The 22545-nt window shown below is 44.7% G+C and overlaps 1 protein-coding gene across 1 annotated transcript in view; it reads left to right on the top strand.

The window, feature by feature from the left end:
• The window catches only part of TBX4 (T-box transcription factor 4), a 105511-nt gene extending 93759 nt beyond the window's left edge, over positions 1-11752 (top strand). Inside the window, exons 7-9 of the mRNA XM_055001633.1 lie at positions 2289-2377; positions 6258-6499; positions 11079-11752. Of these exons, the coding sequence (XP_054857608.1) occupies positions 2289-2377; positions 6258-6499; positions 11079-11701 (954 nt within the window). The 3' untranslated portion in view covers positions 11702-11752. The remainder of the gene's footprint in view (positions 1-2288; positions 2378-6257; positions 6500-11078) is intronic.
• The last annotated feature ends 10793 nt before the right edge of the window (positions 11753-22545 follow it).

Raw genomic sequence — 22545 nt, 5'->3', positions numbered from 1 at the left:
AAGGGCCATTAAACAGGATAATGCTGAGAAATTGTGCTAGGAAGACGCTTTTATGGCATGAGTTTCGCGCAATCTTCCGGGTGCCTTGGCCATGTGAAAATGGCCAAGGTGCTACTGAGGGCCAAACTACAAGTGACAAATGACCCAGGTTGGACACTTGTCAGCTTCCCTCAAGGTTTGATGGGAAATGTAGGCAGCTTGACGGAATGTTGGACAAGTGGCAGTTGAAAAGTCCATTGGACAGCAGTCGGAGAGCCAAGCTGCAAGACCAGGATGCCTACATTTCCCATCAAAACTTGAGGGAAGCTGACAAGTGCACAATCTGTGTCATTCATCACTTGTAGCTTGGCCCTGAGACCAAGGCTGCCGTTTGATTCTTGAGAGTGTTGCAGCTCTGGTATTTGTCTAGACCATCCTGAAGGAACTCCATATACTTCAAGGGGAAACAGCAGAAGAATGGGTATAAGGGATAGATACAAAGAAAGAACAGTGTTTCCCCGGCAAGTCCGATACATATTAAGAGTGAGGGAAGAAAGAATGAGATTTGCCATTAAGGAGTCCAAATTCCTCTTGCCACACACCACTGGTGAAAAACTTCTCAAAGAATCCAACACTTTAAGAGTATTCTATGGTGGCCTAAGAGTGGCGTCCCAGAATGACCTCTAGGTAAGGGAGATGTATCCCCATTGTACTGGCATAGCAGAGAATCTTCCAGGACTCTGAAGGTCTGGCTGCGGAAGAACATTGTGTCAAATTAGTCACTGTTGTAAGAAAATCTAATGAGTTGCTGTGATGAATGGGAATATACAGGTAGGCCTCTGTGTGCTCAATGAAGAATAAGAAGTTCTACCGGCCAATTTTGGCCACAATTGAATACAACTTGGTTTCCATGAAGAATGTTTTTTCTGAGGAAACAGCTTATGGCACAGTTCCCTTTGTTATTCGTTGGAAAAGTGAAGGAAATGGAAAATATTTTGGATGACTTCTTGGATAGCCAATTATGTCTAGTAGGTGGAGAATGGTTGTGGAGAATATTTTGGCTGCTGAGTGCGATTTTCTTCTGTTTTTATGGCTTGTTTTCATGATGTTAGTTTCATAATTTTACTGTTTTGATTTTGCATAGTGAGCAATCTTGAGCAGTCAGGGTACATAATAATAAATAATAACTGCACTTATATACTGCTCTTCTAGACAGATTACTGCCCCACCCAGAGCGATGAACAAGTAAGTTAGTGTTATTATTATCCCCACAATACAGCTGGGGAGCTGGGGCTGAGAGGAGTGGCTTACCCAAGGCCACCTACTGAGCTTGTGGCAGTAGTGGGATTCGAACCAGGAGAGTGCTGGTTCTCAACTGAACCACTTAACCTTTGTGCTATAGCAGCAGCAGCTACAGAAGCAGTACATTTACAAACAAACAAGCAAGCAAGCAAGCAAACAACAAAACAAACAGATATTGAACCCATTTTTGTGCTTATATTTTTATGCATCAATATTATGTTTTATTTAATTGTTTTAAATATTTTATATTCATTTATATTTTGAAACTGCTTTTTAAAGTTTCAAATGCTTTAATGTTTGCTGCCTTGGGGACCCTGAATTGGGTGGGAAGGTGGCATATAAATATTTAAATAAATATATAATAAATACAGCTGTCTCTACCTTGTATGGGGTAAGGAAGGGGACCCGTTCTCTCCTAGCTGTACTGCTTCTACAGCTTATCATTTGGCCAAGCAGGAGGAGAGATTTTGGTCACCTGAATGCTTGTGAGCCACTCCTACAGTTGCAGTGGCAAATTCCTTTTGAGTCCAGAGAAAGGAGGAAGCTGTCAGATTACAAACATGGCAATTGAGTCTTCTGTTGTCTTTCTTTGGAGAGGGGGTTACACGTTGTTTGGTGTGCAAAGGGGAACTCCCCTGGAAGAGGGATTCAAGCCCACAGAGCTTGCACTCAAGAGAGGATGAAAAAAGCCCTCCCCACTCATTTTCATTAGCTGTGAGAAGGGTGCTTGCCCTGCTCCTCAAGAGGGATTGGCAACTGCAAACCTGACAAGCAGGGCATTCAATATGGGGTGGGTTACAGAGGGCATTTAACTCCTGGGAACACCACACATGTTCTTTACATGTTCTTAACACGTTCTTTACCTAAATGCTACTCCAAGCATCTTGTGACTTTCATGGAAATCACCCACCTTCAAATCTAAGGCCTCCTGGGAATTCTTTGTTGGAAACCAGTTTAAATCTGCACTGCATTCCCACTTATCTGGCGTTTTTTCTTTCTTTCCAAAGATAACTCAGCTGAAGATAGAAAACAACCCATTTGCCAAGGGCTTCCGGGGAAGCGACGACAGCGACCTTCGGGTGGCCAGGTTGCAAAGGTGGGGAAAATGAATGAGCCATTTGGCAAGTGGCTAGAATAACTGACCTATCCAAGAGCCTCATTTGAAGCCTCTTCATGCATGCTGTTTTTCTATTGCCAAGTTTTTGTTTTGTTTTTAAAAGAGTGTGTACTGTTACATGTGCAGTGTGGCATGAGTACATCTCTTAGTCCAGACTAGACATAGGCACGAACCAAAAAAATTTAATGAATCCGCGGTTCATGGTTCGGTGCCGCCGCTGATCCCAAGGTCATGAACCACAATGAACATTTCCCGTTGCTGAACCGGTTCGTGGTTTGTGGTTCATGGGGTGCGGAATGGCCCCCGTGGCACTTAGAGAGCCCATATTCCCGGGGAGTGTTTTGCAAGCTCTCCTACAACCATCACCCAAGTTTGGGCAAGATTGCAGAAGGGATCTTGGAGTTATACCCTCTCCAATCCAAGGCCCCCAGGAAACTCCCACAAAAATCCAAACTCAATTATACTCTCAGTCTCTCTCCCCAAAGGCTAGCAAGTGGCAAGCAAGAGCTCTGTCCCACTCCACTGCTCGCTGAAAGTGAAACCCAGCCTGGGAGCCCACAGCTATTTATAAGCACAGGTCCCATTGAGCAACACAGGAGGTCTGTGTTTGGCCGTCAGAGCTGCCTATCAGGGTTTGCAGGGATGAGATTGGAGTGCCCATGGCTACAGAACACCCCCTTCCCCCTCCCTCCCCTGGGTGTCTTCTCCCAACTTGTAACCGCTTTGCAGCTCCGTGGTTGGAAGGAAGACCTGCCGATCAAGGTAGCTGGGCTTCCATTCAGGTTTCTAGAGCGACAGAAGGAGCGCAGACAGAGTCCAGGCATTCCCCTGGCTCCGTTTCCAGGGGAATAGATTGCTGGTGCCTGACTGTCTGGCTTCCCGAATCGCGGCCGAATGCACCAAACCAGGCTTCTTCCGAACGCAGGTTCGTTGGACGAGGACAATCACGAACCGCCAGATCACGATCACGCGATCGCCGGTTTCGTGGGTTTTTGAAGTTCATAATGTGGTTCGTGCTCATCTCTAGTCCAGACTAGGAAGCCGCTGCCCACAGAAGGCATGAGCAAGCAAAATGTAGCCGGCCAAATGGAATGAGCTGAAATAAAAAAAATAGATGTCCCCGTTGATAGATCTGTTAGATTGCAGATGCGGCATCAAATATCTGCACATTCCCCCATGTCATGTCCTCAACATACAAAACAGAGAAAACATGAGGCTGGAGCCTTCTCCCAGACTTGCTAGTTCTGCATGTTCTGCACATGTTCTGCACATTCAAACATGCTGCCCCCATCCGCAGCCTGAAATGGTATGTGCTTGTTTTAGCTTCACTGCACACTCTCTTTTTTAACTGGTCAGCTGACTTCTTTCATTAATTCAGTCATTCAAACAAATATAATTATTTGAACATATTTGGTTAACAAAATTCAGTCACCTTCCAAGATCTAGTCTCAATGGCTATATTAAAAGAACTAGCTGCTCTTTCAGTAATGTATAGATTCTCCCCAGCAAGAAAAATGGTAATTAGATCTTCTGTGTGCTGAACATGCTGGTACGGCAGCCCAAAGTGTAGCAATTATTATTTTTCATACTCTTTTATAGTATTTACAAAACACCACAAGGGGTAACATTCCTATCCCAGAAGGACGAAGATTCTCTTTTAAAAAATTGCTCGTAATAAATGATAAAAGATTACAGTGTGCTAATGTAAAAGCTCTTCTATATTCTGCTACTGTTAAGATTTTTAAATAGTACTTCTGCACACTTCTTAGGCAATGGCTAGCAGAACGTTTGTGGTCTCCCTTTTTACAGATCAGGATAATTATTGCTTTTCTTCTTATTTGGCTCTCTCCCAAACAGAACAAAAAGGCCATCAAAGGTAAACAATACTGAACAGTAAGCTTTTGGCAGTGGGAGTGAACAAGATCAGTCTTGTCAAAGGCTTTCACGGCTGGAGAACGATGGTTGTTGTGGGTTTTCCGGGCTGTATTGCCGTGGTCTTGGCATTGTAGTTCCTGACGTTTTGCCAGCAGCTGTGGCTGGCATCTTCAGAGGTGTAGCACCAAAAGACAGAGATCTCTGTAGCACCAAAAGACAGAGATCTCTGTCTTTTGGTGCTACACCTCTGAAGATGTCTTTTGGTGCTACACCTCTGAAGATGCCAGCCACAGCTGCTGGCGAAACGTCAGGAACTACAATGCCAAGACCACGGCAATACAGCCCGGAAAACCCACAACAACCAAGATCAGTCTTATCTCTGCTGCGTACTGCTATGCCAATGCTCAGTCTTCTGCAGTAGCTCAGTGAAGGACAAAGTCAACTGAATCAAAGCCGCTGGTTGATTCGCTATATAAAGATATCAAACATAGAGAGCCAACTGAGAACCACTATAATAGCAGAGGACTGGGGAGATTTTCAGATACTTAGATCCCCATGAAATGGGTTCTCCAACTATAAAATCTGTGGAACGCAAAGATAACTCTGGGCGTGCACCTGTAATTGTCAGTGGACAATTATAGGACAAGAGCAGATTTAGTAAAAATGATGGAATCTGATTGACTTAGCCATCAGCAGTCAGATTCATCAAGGAAAATGGTGGCCGTTTCCACACTGCTTACCTTCCCTTGGAACAACCTGGAACATCGCGCAAAAACCACAGAAGGTTGCGTTTTCTCGCGTGAGATTTGTGTGACAAAACACAATCTTCTATGGTTTTTGCGCGATGTTCCGGGTCGTTCTGAGGGAAGGTAAGCAGTGTGGAAACGGCCGGTGTCTTGTTTTAGCTCTCATGATACCAGGTAGTTTTCAAAGAGTTTTTTTGCCAGAGATGGCTGCCCTTGGTCGTCACTAATGGCAAATGTCCAACTGTTCTTGGCAGAAACGATGTATCGATAAATGGGGAAACAGATAATTAGGTCAATTTGCTGAAGGTGATCTCATTTTGAACCAGATCTTCCAGCTTAATATTTTAGTATGGTGGCTTTCAGGTTTTCTACCAGTATGGAACTCTTGAAAGCTCTTGAAAGCTTACATCCTGCAAACCTAGTTGGTCTCCAAGGTACTGCTGGACCCTAATCTTGCTCTTTCCACACCGCTTTCTCTGTAGAGGATTCTAGTGCATGTTCTAGACCAGTCAGCATTGCCCTCTGTGAACAGCTGAGTGCACCTCCTAGACCAGGGGTGGCCAAACTTGCTTAATGTAAGAGCCACATAGAATAAACGTCAGATGTTTGAGAGCCGCAAGACATGATGCATTGAAGTCACTTCAGATGAAGAGGTGGGTTTGGGCGAGTGTCCTGAAAATGACATCACAGGAAGGGGTGGGGTTTTGGTGCAGTATGCTGGAAGTGACATCACAAAAATGATGTCACATCCTTGCTAGGCTTCACCCCCAAAGTCCCCAGGTATTTTCTGAGTCAGACCTGGCAACCCCAACATTTGTATTGAAAATATGAAAGTCATGGAAAGAAAGAAGGAAGGAAAGAAAAAAGGAAAAGGGAGGGAAAGACATAGAAAGGAGGGAAATAAACTAAATTAAAATAAAATGTATGGCCACGAAAATACTCAGAGGCCTCTGGGAGCCGCACAATATGTCTAGAAGAGCCACATGTGGCTCCTGAGCTGCAGTTTGGCCACCCCTGTCCTAGACCATTCCCAACACACATTTTGTGTGTGGCTTCAAGTTGCAGAAGACTGATAATGGCAGACACGAGTCACGCTGTCTTTTAGGGGGACTTGTCTGTCACGATCTGCTCATGGATTCCTCAGAACACAGTCTAATAGAACCACTCAATAATAGCAGAGGCGTTGGCTGCAGTTTAATGGTTATATAAGCGCTTCCCTCCTTCTCCTATTTCTTCAGCAAAGAATATCCGGTGATCTCCAAAAGCATCATGAGGCAAAGGCTGGTGTCCTCTCACGGTCAACTTTCGGCTAAATCTGATGTCAGCTCGCTCCACGGGAGCCACCAAGGTCTCCAGCATTACCAGTATGAGAATGGAGCTCACATGCAGTTTACAACATCGGACGCTCAAGACCTACCCCTCAATAGCTTCACAGCACAAAGAGAATCGGGGCTCTTCTATCACTGCCTGAAACGACGAGGTAACCGAGCTTTGCAGGCAACAGAAGTTTAGGCCAGGGGGTCTTGCTTAACAAAGAAACTGGGGGTTTCCTTTTAGCTCACTGAAGGAGAACTGGTCTTAAACAATGCAATTCTGGGGGTTTTGAATTGATTTTCATGCTTTTGGTTGTTTTCTGACTCAGCATCTGTTGCTAATAGCTTTCCTGATTTCAAATTAATTTTATGCTCCCTTTCCTTTTTAGGGACCTGTTTTTGATTGTGTCCCTAATTTCAGCAGTAATGGCTGCATAGCTTACTTGTAGGGTTGCCAGCTCCAGACTGGGAAATTCCTGGAGATGTTGGAGATGGAGCATTCAGGGCCGGCGCCACCATTGAGGTGGTGAGGTGGGCGCCGTGGGTGCTGGGGCGCTGGAGGAGGCGCCGGCCCTGGGTGGGGGCGGAGGTGTGCACCACGGAGCGTGCCTGGCCCGTGGCTTCTACAGCCAGCCAGCCCTGTGCTGCTGCTGCCGCAGCCACCACACACCCCCGGCCGGGTGCAGCAGCTGTGGGCCAGGCACGGCAGGCAGCTGGGGTGGCGTGCGGAGTGCGGGCAGCCTCCGCGCACTGCCCCAGCCACCCGCCGGCCAATGGCCCCGGCTTTGCTGCACACAGTCGGGGGGGTGGGGATCGCCACGGGTTCCAGAAACTATGGAGCCAGCAGTGGGAGCATGGGGAGGGAGGAGGTTGGGAAGGGGAAGGAACTCAGCAAAGATGTAATTCTGTGGAGTTTACCCTCGAAAGCTAGCATTTTCTCCAGGGAAACTGATCTCTGGAGTCTGGAGATCAGTTGTAATTCTGGGAGATCTCAGGCCCCACCTGGAGGATGGCATCCCTCCTTATCTGGGTTGTGTAGTTAGCATTCAAAGACCATGGGTGGGGACTCGTGTTCTAATCTACATTGTTATAGGGATCTCTTGCAACATTTTTGTACCATTAATAAAAAACCCTAAAATTTCACTAAGAGATTGCAACCATTTTATCTAAAATATAAACAATGCCAGTTAGCAATTGGCCTGGACTTAATTTTCAAGGGCAAGTATTACTGTTATGAAGAAGGCTTTGGGGGATGAAGAAATGTCCCCTAAATATCCACTTACTACCTTTCCCTTTTGTGCTTTTTTTGGTTGTACTCAGAGCACTTATTGGCATCAGTCTGTCTTTTTCTCAAATCTGCATCTTCTTTTCGGAAGCTATGGAATGGTTTCAAAGCCAATGAAATTTAGCTGCATGGTGGATGTTGCGGGCAAATGAATCTTATGCAGACAGTAGGTTGGTGCTGACCTTGCTGTAGCTGGCAGGAGGAGAAAGAAGAATTGAGTAATCAACACGTTGCCAATGAAGCAGCCAATTAGGGTTGCAAGGGGGGGGCATGTGGATTACAGTTGCAGTTGGGGTTGCCAGCCTCCAGGTAATGGCTGGAGATCTCCCAGAATTACAACTGGTCTCCAGGCCACCGAGACCAGTTCACCTGGAGAAAATGGCTACTTTGGGGGGGGGGGAGGTGGACTCTATGGAATTATGCCATGCCAAGGTCCTTTCCCTCCCCAAACCCCACTTTCTCCAGGTTTCTCCAGCTTTCACCCCCCCAGATCTCCAGGAATTTCCCAACTTGGAGATGGCAACCCTAGTTGCAGTTGCTGGAGTGTGGCAACTGTTGGAGGCATTCAACAAAGCAGTTGACTGCAGGTTTCTGCAAAATGTTTCTCCCCTCACCCCCTCCTTCTTCTCAGTCCTACTTAAGGTGCAGCTAATAAGCAGAAGAATAAAGCAAGCTGTTAATTAAACCATGGTACAAGCCAGGGCTTTTTTTCCGCGGGAACGCGGTGGAACGGAGTTCCGGCACCTCTTAAAAATGGTCACATGGCCGGTGGCCCCGCCCCCTGATCTCCAGACAGAGGGGACTTTAGATTGCCCTCCATGCCACTCGGCAGCACGGAGGGCAATCTAAACTCCCCTCTGTCTGGAGATCAGGGGGTGGGGCCACCAGCCATGTGACCGTTTCCGCCGAGGGCAATTTAAACTTTAAAAAACTCCCCCCTTGTTCCAGCTGACCCAGAGTGACGTCATTGTGCGGTCCTGAGTTCCACCACTGAATTCCACCACCTCTTTTCCCAGAAAAAAGCCCTGGTATAAGCTGACTCTCAACAGGAAGTGGCTTCAACGCAAAATGAACACCACAGAGCACGTCACAAAAAACTTTTACTAGTTGCCAGAGCAAGTCCCAAACCTTTATCTTGAAAGATTCCTGTAGCCTTCACATAAATTCCTGGCAAATGTAGAGCAATGTTTTTGAGAGAGAGAGAGAACGCAAGAGCCCATGATAAGGCATTTTGAGACTTCTTGAACTTGTCAAGAGCAACACCGCAAAAGCAGTGTGGCCTGTCTGTTATTGAGATGAATGAAAAACAGTTGCTGGATGTGAGAAAGTTAAGTAGCCCAGATCCTTTAACTTTCAACTGATAAACAAAGCTCCAGAATTAAGATTGATTGGATTAGCCAGACATTGGCAATGTACTGCCTTTTGTAATAAAGAATGTATCTTAAAAAAAAGAAGTGGTGTAAAAAGAATTAGTAGAGACAGTGCTGAAGATTCTCAAAGCCTTTGCCACAGAATGGATCAACTATGCAGAGTTAGGCATTAACAAATCTATTGAAATCAATAGGCTTATACATGCTTAACTCTTCTGGGAACTAGGCTGCAAGATATAGAGTTGCCAGGGCTCCTTACCCTCCCGGCAGGAGGGGTGGAGAACTGGCACTTACCTTTCTGGTTTTCTGAGACTGGCAGCCCTAATATAGGAAGAAGGTAGATCAAGATGGGTAGCCACGTTAAGTCTGTCTATAGCAGTAGAAAAGAGCAAGAGCCCAGTAGCACCTATAAGACTGACAAAATTTGTGGTAGGATATGAGCTTTCGTGAGCCACAGTTCAGTATCTGAAGAAGTGAGCTGTGGCTCACGAAAGCTCATACCCTACCACAAACTTTGTCAGTCTTATAGAAGGAAAGCAAATTGTAGGAAAGGAGGCTGGAGGAAAGTGCGATGTCCATTTTAGGCAGATGGGAATAAGAAAAACGGGTCCCCAACCTGTTTGCGCCTGTGGGCACATTTGGAATTCTGACACAGCGTGGGGGGCGCAGCAACAAAATGGCTGCCACAAAATGGCTGCTTCAGGAGACAGAGCCAGCCATAAAATGGCTGCTACAGCTCGACAGGAGACGCTGGAGCTTGAACCTAGCAAAGCAGGCAACCAGCCTCCAAGCCAGATCCTCTCCCACAAAGAGCCTGCCCCCCCACCCCTCCACAGCATATCTTCATCCACACAGTGAAGATCCTTTGTGCTGTGGAAGCAGCTTCAGCCAAAGCAATGTTTTTAAAAATCTGCACAGCCAATCAAATCTCCAATGGCCAATCAGAAGCCCTACTGGGAAAAAGCCCCACCCACTTTCTAAAAACACTTGGCAGGCACAATTGTGCTGATGGGCACCACGTTGGGGATCTCTTAAGTAAAATATCTCAAACAACCTGGAGGGCTCATGAGAAACTGCAGAAGCAGGGGACAATCTGGAGGGCCCCTGCCTCCCACCGCTAAGCTCCCCCCATCCAAGTTTCTCTCTTGGGGGCTAAGCAGTGTACGTTCACCCTCCCTCTTTCCCCTTTAACTGACTCTCTCTTACCTGTTGGAGCACATCCAGACCCCTTCAGGGCCGTTTCCACACGGCTTACCTGAAGCCGGGCCATGGCGCAATGTTGCGGACCATGCTGGGGAAAACGCGAAATATCGCGTTTTCTCACATGAGTTTTGTGCGATGTCGCACAAAACTCGTGCGAGAAAACGATATTTTGCGTTTTCCCCAGCATGATCCGCAACGTTGTGCCATGGCCCGGCTTCAGGTAAGTCGTGTGGAAACAGCCCTGATCTTCCCCCCTTCTTTTTCCTGCATACCTGGGAGGGGGATCTCTATGTAGATATTTTTACTATCTTGTCTGTCAGGGCTTGGTTTTGCCATTATTGTGAGTGGAGAGAGGGACCAAATAAAACAGAGGTCCAGTGGAACCTCAGAGACTAACAACATTTATTTCTATATGAGCTTTCATGAGTTGCCACTGGCTTCATGAAAGCTCATATAGAAATAATCATTGCTAGTCTTTAAGGGGCTACTGGGATTTTATTTTATTTTGCTACAGCAGACTTACATAGCTATGCCCCTCGTAATCATGAGAATGGGCCAGCCATTTTACTCAGATGTAGTGATGATTTCAAAAATAATAACAACTGCACTTATATACCGTTCTTCTAGACAGATTAGTGCCCAACCCAGAGCAGTGAAAAAGTTAGTGTTATTACTGCCCCCCCAGTACAGCTGGGGAGCTGGGGTTGAGAGGAGTGGCTTACCCAAGGCCACCTACTGAGCTCATGGCAGGAGTGGGATTCGAACCAGCAGAGTGTTGATTTGCGGCTGAACCACTTAACTCAAATGAATTGAGACCGTTGTTCAAGCAATCAGAGAAAGAAGCTACCCACTTCTTTCTAAACATTTCTTGGTTTATTTGTTACACAGACGGTGCCCGGCATTTGGATTTACCCTGCAAACGATCTTACCTGGAGGCGTCTTCTTCAGTTGGGGAAGATCACTACTTCCGGTCCCCACCTCCCTATGACCAGCAAATGTTGAGCCCTTCCTATTGCAGTGAGGTGACGCCACGGGAGGCGTGCATGTACTCTAGTTCCGGGGCTGAAATCGCAGGCGTCTCCTCGGTAGAAGATCTGCCTCCGCCCCCTCCCCCTTTGAGCTGCAATATGTGGACATCAGTTGCACCTTACACCAGCTACAGTGTTCAGACCGTGGAAACGGTGCCTTACCAGCCTTTCCCTACCCACTTCACCGCCACCACGATGATGCCACGCCTCCCCGCCATCGCAAATCAAAGCTCCCAGCCGCCGGGCAACAGCCCCTTCACCGTCTACAATCAGCTCTCACAGTCTCAAGGGAGGGAGAGAGTTCCCGCTGCATCCTTCCCAAGGGAAAGGGCGCACCCCTCAGTGTGCGAGAGGAAGCCCCCCTCTCCCCACTTAAGCACGGCGAATGAATTTCTGTACTCGCAGACCTTTTCGCTGTCGAGGGAGTCTTCTTTACAGTATCACTCGGGCATGGGGACTGTGGAAAACTGGACAGATGGATGACTCCTCACCTGAGCAATGAACATTGTTATGGCCAGGTTCACTGCTCCTGGACAACGTTCGTTCAGTGTTAATACCTGTGGGGTAACTTGCACTTTTGTGACACCTACAGGCACCTGCATTTCCATTGGTGTTTGTGCATCTAAAGAACTTGTTTCTTTTATCCAAAAAAGCAACTCAGTGGGGGAAGGGAACCTCAGATCCATGGCTTGGACCCGCCAGTCTTACTAGCCAGTGAAAATTTGCTGCCCAAAGAAGCACCTTTCTGATAGAAATCCTGGCATGTCACCTTTTAAAATCATATGTCAGAATTCCCCAAGTTGAACATGTGTCAAATATCCCCTTAAATTTCCTGGCAGTTTGTAGAAAAGCAGGGAACGCACGATTCCCTAAATACTACTTCAGCAGATTAATACCTATAAAGTGAGTTTATCCCCCAATGGAACGAGCAGTACACAACACTCAAGGGCCTTGTAGATCATACCTACATGATGCACTCATGGAATAATTTTTAAAAAATCTAAGCCTTTAACTCTTTGCTATCATTAATTGATAGGATCATTGGGCTGACTTAATTTCAGAGTTAAGAAGGAATTAATTTCAGAGTTAAGAAGGAACACAGTTCTCTGTGAGTTGCATAATTTCAGCAGGAATTCTGATGGAGCCTTATCTGCTACCTCCAACCAGCTCATTCCTTCGAGTGGACCACGCTGTAGCTTCATCCTGTCTAATTTTAAATATGGACACAGTGTGTTTCAGAATTCACATTGGAAGATATTCTACCAGAAGAGTGAATTCACTGTGGAACACGTTATCCAGGGCTGCCGGTGAAAATGGCAAGCCGTGCCAAGTTCTCGCTTACCTACCATAATAGGTATTTCAAATTACTTATGTCCTGAGGTTATTACCTGTTATTTCCCCAGCTCCAATAGCGGCAGTCAGTTGAGTAGGCTGAGACAAGAAAATCCACAAATGGCACTAAGACATGAAACAATCTGAACTAAACTTTTAAGGAGGGAGAGGAGAGTTAATACAGAGCTGCTGTTTTCAGCGGCAGCCCTGTGATTCTTGTGCTTTGTAACAAGGGCTGTTGCCGCACGCTCTTAAAGGGACAGCCCACTCACCGAATGCTGGTGGCTTTCCTCCAGGAATCCACACAGCTCTATTTGCGAAACAGCTGAGGGCCGTTTGGCTTCCATGTTTTGTTTGGGAGCAGGGAAAGCGCATTCCCAGAAAAAGCACCAAAAATATGGTAGCCAAACAGCCTGCAGCCATTTTGCAAACAGAGCCATGTGGATTCCTGAGGAAAAGCCACTAACTAGTGTTCGGTGAGTGGGCCGTCCCTTAAAGAGCGTGTGGAAACGGCCAAGTTTTTATATATGTTGTGTTCTTCTCACTGCAGTGAGCAGGATTGGCAGCTCAGGAAATTCCTAGAAATTTGATGGTGGTGCCTGGGAAGGGAAGAGAGTTCAGCGGGTATATGGTGCTGCAGAGTCTGCCTTGTGAAGCCGTCATTTCCTCCAGGGGAACTGACCACAGTAGTCTGTTCACTTGCCCTCCACTTGCTCTCCGCTCAATCCACTTGCCGTTTAAGTGTCATTCATCACTTGTAGCTTGGCCCTCAATTAAATATTTTAAAATATTTTTAAGTATCTTTTTGAGGTTTTAGAAATATTAAAGTGCAAAGTGCAATATGTGAGTCATACAAAATGCATGCATGACTTTTGTACGCATTTTGTATGACTCACATGTTGCACTTTGCACTTTAATATTTCTAAAACCTCAAAAAGATACTTAAAAATATTTTAAAATATTTAATTGAGGGCCAAGCTACAAGTGACGAATGACACTTAAACGGCAAGTGGATTGAGTGGAGAGCAAGTGGAGGGCAAGTGAACAGGGAAGAATACACTTGCCGTTCAAGTGTCATTCCTCACTTGTAGTTTGGCCCTCAGTTAATTGTACTGCCTCCTTGTGTTAGTTGGTTTGCCTCCCCCTTGGAGTCTGGCAATCCCAATTGCCAGATAATGCAGCCAAACAAGGTGATAAGAATGTTGTGGTTCCAGGCCACAGATGGGGAGGGTCAAATTTCCAAATTCTGTCTTCCGGAACAAAGTACTTTGTACTTTGTAAGTAAAGAACTAGCACATACGAAAATTTTTGGTGCAGGAGAATTTTAAAAATGGCATCTCATACCCTCAGTTTTCTGTAGAGCAGGCCTGAGAGAGGAAGACAGAAATGTCCACTCTTGTCGAAGTCCCATTGAACTTACATACCAATGTTATGAATACCACAGGTGGCCACTGCCAAGGTAGTCTTATTTCTTCTGCCACAAAACTAAACGAACGCACACCAAGAAGGAAAGCACAAACAAACCAAAGCAATGCCTTTATTTCTGGGGGCTGTCTCAGAATTTGCACACCTTTTGACAGTTTGGCCTGCTATTACAATGCTAACGGACCAGAATTTTCATTACGAAGTGGTTCCATGCTAATAAGCAAGACAGACAAAGAGGGTTTCATTTTCCCGTAACGCAGAGGCCACTAAAGAGAAGATTATTTTATTCTAGAGTGACTCGTGCATTTGGTTCAGTTAGGCTGTATGCATGGCTGGTGTGGATTTTATAATCAGAACTGGGGTACATTACAACTGTTGCATGCTGAATAGTTATTTATATATATATATATATCTATGTCTATATATAAAGTATATCTATCTCACAAATGCAGGCCCACGTTCCATTCAGCTTTGCTTTTTTTTACAATGAAATACATAATTAAAAATGAAAGTTACAAGGACTTTTTTTTTAAAAAAAGAAGACAGCTATTTAAGTTTTTTTTACTCCCTTTTATGATGTAAAAACTAAGATTTGATTAGATAAAACGTATATGCTATGGATAAATCTCTATTAGAATCCACATTAGATGAAAGACAGTGTGGCGTGGTTTTTTCCCATTTGTTCCCCCCCCCTTTAAAAAAGCATTGTTACCATAGTATGGAATTTTATTTTACATATCAGAACATAAAAAAATACTTACTATGAACTGTCTCTGGGTGGCTTTCACTAACTTAGCATAATTAGCTGGGGGTGTTGCTTGCATGACTTCCCATTGTTGACAAGCAGAGAAAGAGAGCTTTAAAAAATAAAGATTGGTGAGTTCTTTTATCACATTGCAGAAGCTAAACACTTGTTGCAGACATTGATCTTGTGCAAGTATTAATTCTTGTATAGAAATGTGGGGAATCAGAGAGAAATTGAGGGGGGAGATCATATAGTCCTACAATCGAGGTGGGAAATGTCAGTAATTTATTGAATGTGTGTGTTGGATCAGTGCTACACAGGAATGCACATAAGCATTTGAGTTCCCTAAAATCCTTTAGCAGACTGAATGATAAGCACAAAAAAAGGGGCAGAAGTTAAACAGCAACAACATTCAATTTATATACCATCGTTCAGGATGATTTAACACCCTCTCAGAGTGGTTTACAAAGTATGTTGTCATTATTTCCACAACAATCACCTTGTGAGGTGGGTGGGGCTGAGAGAACTCGGAGAGAACTGTGACTGACCCAATGGCACCCAGCTGTCTTCAGGCAGAGGAGTGGGGAATCAAACCTGGTTCTCCAGATTAGAGTCCTGCCACTCTTAAGTGACTGACCCAAGGGCACCCAGCTGGCTTCAAATGAAGGAGTAGGGAATCAATCCCGGTTCTCCAGATTAGAGTCCCACCACTCTTAAGTGACTGACCCAAGGGCACCCAGCTTGCTTCAGGCAGAGGAATGGGGAATCAAACCTGGTTCTCCAGATTAGAGTCCCGCCACTCTTAACCAGTACACCAAACTGGCTCTCTTAAAAAGAAGTTTTAGGGCAGATTAACAGAACCCAAAGGCAGCAGTTTGTAACTTCCTTAAAAAGGAGAGTCAAAGGTGCTGCAGGCTTAATTGCGCTATGTGATGGTACATCAAACATACTGAAAATATGAAGGCCTGGGAGCCTTAAAATGCTGGCCCCGAATATTCTCAGATATTCTGAATATTTCAGGAATTTTTTGGGACCGAGTTTTCTGAAAAATCCTAAATTCTACCCAGATAACTGAATATATCCCAAAAAAATACCAATAAGGTATTTTCCAGATATAGTATATTCGGACCAGAAATATCTGAGAGCACATCCCTACTCCTTGGATGAAGCAAAAATGGAGTCTGCAAAAACAACAGTCAGCAGTTCATCAGATCCCCCCCCTGGCTCTTTTTGGAATAAAGAGGTGCCTTTTAAAGCAGGGAGCAGCAGGAAAATGTGGTAGTCCTTACATTCACAAATCTGGAGATTAATGTTACTCGATATCAGGGCTTTTTTTCCGGGGAAAGAGGTGGTGGAACTCAAGACTGCACAATGACATCACGTTGGGTCAGCTGGAACAAGGGGGGAGTTTTTTAAAGTTTAAATCACTTTCAGCGAAAATGGTCACATGGCTGGTGGCCCCGCCCCCCTGATCTCCAGACAGAGGGGAGTTTAGATTGCCCACGGAGGGCAGTCTAAACTCCCCTCTGTCTGGAGATCAGGGGGCAGGGCCATCGGCCATGTGACCATTTTTAAGAGGTGCCGGAACTCTGTTCCACTGCGTTCCCACTGAAAAAAAGCCCTGCTTGATATGATAAGTGAAGACTAAATTGGAGCCAGTGAAGGAGGAGGTTGCACAAGAATGATCCATAAACTACTTTTGTGTAGGATGGGGATAATTGCTTAGGGCTGTATACCATGTGAATGACCCCTTGAATGCATAGAAGCTGGGGCACAGCCAGCCATTGTGGTCCCCTCCTCTCCATATTCATTTCTACACAGAATTAATTTATAGAAGCCTATAAATTAGGATGAAGTAGGGTAAACCTGTTTACGGACATAGGCCGTTTTCACACGCCCTAACCCTCTGGAAAATCGTGCAAAACTCACGGCATGAAGCATCTTCCTAGCACAATTTCCTGACACGATCCATTTAATGGCACGGTTTCTGACGTCATTGCGCCATTAAAGGGCATTGTGCCAGGAAATCGCACTAGGAAGACGCTTCATGCCGTGAGGTTATGCGTGCATGTGAAATGGCCATACTATTTCATACTACAGGTTGAATCAATAGTTGAAAGACTCTATTCTGGGGAGGAAATCCTTCACATAGAAGACTGGTATATTCGAAAGGTGGTTATGCTAGGCAGGGGTCATTTTGTAGAAAAAGAGCTGGAGGAACTCATTAGCATAACTCATTAGCATATGCCTGTGATTCCTGTTTTTGAAAATGTGTATGTAAGGTTGCAATCTTTCAATTGTATATTAACTGACACTTAAATAGGTTAAACAGTGGAAGTCAGTTTTAATGGGAAAGACACACTTATTTACTTTTTGAGGGTTCTGGTGTGCTAGTGTGGCAGGAAATAAAGGCTTTCTCTTGTAGCAGAGCAGGAATTTCAATTTGTACGTTAACATGTATTCCTTGGTGGTGGTGGAGAGTGCTCTCAAGTCATAGCTGACTTATGGCAACCCCTGGTGGGGTTTTCCTGGCAAGAGACCAACAGAGGTGGTTTGCCATTGCCTGCCTCTGCAACCCTGGTCTTCCTTGGAGGTCTCCCATCCAATTACTAACCAAGGGCAACCCTGCTTAGCTTCTAAGATCTGACCAGATCAGGCTCACCTGGGCTATCCAGGTTTTCTTTAAAAGGCGCCTATTATGCCACTGCAGTTATTTGTGGTAATTTTTTTAATGAATCAGTTATTAAATCGCAAATTCTTTGACCAACAGGCAGTTCTGTTTGGAGGATACAGGTGCTACCCCCATTATCCATGGGGTCTTTAAATGTGCTGTTTAATGTTTATCGATACACACATTTCTTTATAACTAGAGCCCTCTTCAAGAGATGAAGGTTAGAAAAGCAATTTTACTTGGAAAAGGCCATTAAGACTTGTGTGAAATTTACATTTTCATCATTGGACCTTTTCTTGTAGTGCAATCCTAAGAAGACTCAGAGGAGTCAGCTGTGTAAGTCTGTAGTCGCAAAATAGTAAAGAGTCCATTGGCACCTTTAAGACTAACCAACTTTATTGTAGCATAAGCTTTCGAGAACCACAACTCTCTTCGTCAGATGCATGGAAGGTATGAAGAAACTCCAGAGACCCATCAAAGTCAATAGGCTTAGACTGGAGTAACTCTGCTTAGGACTGCACCATTAGTTGGTTTGTTACTCCTCCTCCTGCCCCTGTTGCTATGGGATTTCTACCAATATTGAATTTGGTCCCCTCTCTGTGTAGAGCAAATGTTATAGCAGATTGTAAAGGACCTGTACGTCATGCTAAAATATGCCAGAAATTAAAGAAGCTATACTTAATCCATGGGTAAAAAAATATAGATTTGCTAGCATTGGCAACTTTTGTGTTTGAAAAAAGCCAACATCTGGAATAAAAAAGGTGCTTTTTGGCAAAAGGTATTTTCTTTTGAGGGGGGAAGGGTCTCCATATTCTGGAAAATATGGGCCACTCCATATTACTTTGATTATGTCATTAAACAATTCTTATTGCAGCTTGTAGAAAAAATAATGTTTCTTTTGAAGAGGAAAACTTTCCCCAGGGAAAGGGGGGGCGGAGTGTGGAACATTCTACAACGGGGAAAAGCTATAGTTTCTGTCTGCTGATCAGGATTCCCCAACATTCAAGGATGTGTTTTTCAATAGCTCAGTTCTAAGACCTGCCACACACCCACATAATGTCATTTGGATGGGTTGATGAATGGTTGCTGCTTATGTAGCATCATCAATATTACTTGAGGGGCAGAGCATGGCTTGGCATGCATAACAGCCTGGGTTCGATCCCTGGTGTCTCTATGTGAAGAAGTTGGGATATGGGAAAGACCCTTCTCTGCATGAAACCCTGCCAGACAGAACAGACAATATTGACATAGATGGACCAATGGTCTGACTTGGTATAAGGAAGCTTTATATGTGTGACACTCCCCAGTAACATAAGAAAAAAAGACAGGTTTCTATCTCAAGGAGCTGACCATCTAAAAGGTATAAATGCTCAATGCAAGGAAGAAATGATCTTCATAAAGTCAAGAAATGATGACTCTAGCAGCGTGTTCCCCCAGTAAGATGAACTCTGTTGACTTTCTCCCATAGAATGAATTCCATTGGTTTTCATAGGAGAATGTAAGAGAAGGCAACAGTGTGAAGGTGGGTGCAAACCCTGCACTTGGTTTCAGACGTCTTCGCATTTTTAGCTGGAGCAACCTCTCCCCTAGAAGTTAATAAGAAGTTAATAATAATTCTCCCTATAGAATTTCTGTTTTACTCAAATTCCCCCCAGAAGAGAAGAAGTTTCTAGGGGTATGCATAATGGAAAAAAACGAGCCAAAAATACACACAGAAATAATTGGTTCAACTCATTAAAGCAGTTTCTGGAATGTTGAACCAAATCCTGGAAGTATATTGTAATGAGTCCCTCCAACCAAAAAGTTTGTGTGTGTTTGTTTTGTACCTTCCAGCAGCAGGCAGGCACTGGCTCACCTTGCAGAGCAGCAGTTTGTTTTCCTGAACATCATTCACCAATCAGATTCCAAGGAATGAGAGGCTTTTTGTTATTACTTAACTCTGTTGGTGGGAAGGGAAATGAGACCGACGTGCATTCCCCCCACCCCACCCTGGTGCTACCCAGGAAATGGCATTGTCTTCCTCCCCACCAATCAGGCCCTCACAATGGGCAACCCCCTCCCCTCCTATCAGTTTTGGAAACCGTTGGAAGGGAGACTTCCATCATAGGTTGCAATTTGAAAGACCCTTCCTTGGGAGTAAATACACATGGGACTTACAACTGGGTAGACCTGTTTACGATTGCTTCCATAGTCTTTCAGGGTTCACTCTTTTTCTAGTCAGATGGCAAATGTGTACCCACTTTGCCCTTTCAAAAACAATCCTGGCTACCCTCATAGCGAAAGGAAAAATTATGGGGAAAACATTTGGGCAGGGGGGCGGGGAAGGAATTCAGCCAATCATTCTGCCTGCCTGCCTGCACTTGGTTGATGGAGACGATTGGCAGAAGAAATCTGAGCACTAAAAGAAAGAATTTGGGTTTGCCGCTCATTGTGGGAACAAAACTACAAAGCACAAGGAAACATAGCAGTAACAGGTAACAGCAGAATGCAAAAGTAATAAGTTATTGGTGTTGCAGCACAAGAAAAAAGTGAACATGAAGCGAAATTGTTTTTAATGCTGCTTTGCTACACTGGTTGAAGTGCTCTCCTACTTGGAAGCTCCCTGCTGCTGCCCCACCCGAAGACACTCACCTTCTATGGATCCATTATTGTGTATGTGTGTGATTGTGCTTGAGGAAAAACTCAGTGGATCAGTGGTTTAGACTAGGAGGGGGACAAATGGTTGATGTGTTTTTTGGTTAAGAACAAAATCAGCTGCCCCAGAGTATCTTTTCCTCCCCTCCCCTTGAAAAGAACAGTGTGCGTTTACGCACATGTAGCCAATGGGAGCACAAAGCACTGAAACGCATGAAAATGAAAAAAAATCCAAATGGATCAGTTCCAAACCGCCACTGGCCCACCCCAAACAAACTAGTAATGGAACGGAATTACTCTGGAGCCCCCAGAACTGAAAGTGAACCCAAAATTTTCTTGGTGCATGCCTCTAGAAGCTACACCACAGCAGAAACCAAAGAATAGTAATAATTGGTGGCTTGAATCTTACATTGGCCAGGTAAATGTACATTCAGATTCTGAACTTCTTTCTGACATTTTTAGATATGATGAAAGACTGGCTGTCAGATAAAGATATTTCTACAGGTGACCCCGCCCCCAATACTGATTCATGCTCTGATATTGGTATGAGATGCAAGTGTTGTCAAATCAATCAACACCTTAATGCTATTAAATTCAATATGTATGTTAAAAGTGGAATGCTGCCCAAAATCAAAAATAATTTCAAACACAATTTCTCAAAAAAAATTGACATATTCAAAAGGGTTGCTGAGGAAGAATCACCAACTGCTTGTCAGCTTCAAAACATGCAGAATGGTAAAAAACTTGGCTAAATTTGTTTGGACCATAATATTAGGAGCTACCAATGCCATACTTTGGAGAAGGTGAGACCAAGGTTCTCCTCAGACAATGCTAACGAGTGACTGAAACTTTGGGCAGGAGACTGATTCACTGATGGGTCATCTCTTGCCTTGAAAACTCTACAGCATTGCCATAAGTCACCTGCAACTTGGCAGCACTTTACACAAAAGCACTGGGGGTGAACCACCCAGGAACCCAATAAATCTTCAATAATTATATCAAACAGTATTTAGTTATTGATATCATTCTCACCGCGTGAATACAAAAAGTATGCAAAATTCATTCAATAATACCAAATTCATACAATTACATATATATAAATATACACATGTCCCAAAATAGCTGCAAACAGCCAATGGCAATTCCTTTGTATAGCCAAATCCTTTCCTGTATAGATCACTGGAGGAACAGTAATTCCTGGAGTTAGTATTCATCCTGCCCACACGGTCCGTATGTGTAGCAAAGACGAAAGGATGGCAGATTCAAAACGACTGTAAAGACAACTGCAAATATTCAGAACAGCCAATTCCGAAGAGCCTGATAGGATCCCTCTGGATCTCCTGGTAGGTGGCAACGAGCCCGCCAGCTCGTTGAGTTTTCCTGGGAGTTCCAAAGAAGTGGCACCACCACTTGTGAGGTGCCTTTGCTGGATGTTCACTGAGAAACTACACGAGATGCCTGGGCACATGTCAGGTCCTGTAAGGTTCCCTGGGTAAAGTAGTCTTACAAAGAACAGCCATTCCATACGATTGTCCGCCAGGGGAAGAGCAGCGTGTGGTGGGGATTCTCTGTCTCTTGCAAAAAGCCTCCACTTGGGTTTTCCTCTGGGAGCTTGAGGTGGTGGTGAATGTAACAGGAGGCAGGAAATCCAGGGCAACTTTTTGCAAGACAGGAAGAGAATCCGCGATGCAATTCTCTACCAAGGAGAAGAGCTGTGGAGGGGAAGTCTGTCTGTCTGTCTGTCTCTCTTTCTCTCAAAATGCCATCCTGGATTTCCTGCCTCCTGTTATGTTCACCCCCAAGCTCCCGGAGGAAAACTTAAGCGGAGGCTTTTTGTAAGAGACAGAGAGAGAATCCCCCCATCTCTCTTCCCCCGGCAGAGAATCACATGGAGCAGCTGTTCTTTGTAAGACTACACTACCCAGGGAACCTTTTGGGACCCAACACATGAGGAACACGTGTTGGGCGTATCGTGTAGTTTGGCTCTGAGTGGAGAAGTTCATCTGGGAGAAGGTTGGGCTGAGGCTTTTTCAGGCTTGATAAGTCATCCTTTTTAAAAAGAAAATGCCAAGCACTGTTGATATCTGAAGTGTGGAGGGGAATGTCACCTCATCTCTAATGAAGAGCAAAACGCCTGCACTATGGTATAATTAGCTTCCTTTCATTGCAGCCCTTTTTTTTTTTTTTGCTTAAGGGGATCGTGCTCACGGCAGACAGTTTTACAGCATTCTGAGTTCTTTCATAAAGCCTACCCATTAAAAAACCACCGCCACATAACCTGACGCTCAAACAAGTAGCCTCAAGTCATGTCTGCAAAGAACAGCAGTACAACCCACAGAATAAAGATTCTCTGAACTCCCCAAGTTGGTCTGTTTCAGCTAGAAAATACAGAGCGAGTTCTCCACGAGCCATAAGGAATCAATCAGGAGGCATCTAAGTAAGGTGATGAACTTGAAAATGTGCATCAGGAAATAATAGGAACCAGCATCGGCTGGTTCATCCAGAGGGTGGAAAAAAACA

This window comes from Eublepharis macularius, chromosome 17 (genome assembly GCF_028583425.1).
Source record: "Eublepharis macularius isolate TG4126 chromosome 17, MPM_Emac_v1.0, whole genome shotgun sequence".
NCBI lineage: Eukaryota > Metazoa > Chordata > Lepidosauria > Squamata > Eublepharidae > Eublepharis > Eublepharis macularius.
Note: the sequence above shows the minus strand (reverse complement) of the source record. Positions and strands in the feature narration are given on the sequence as shown.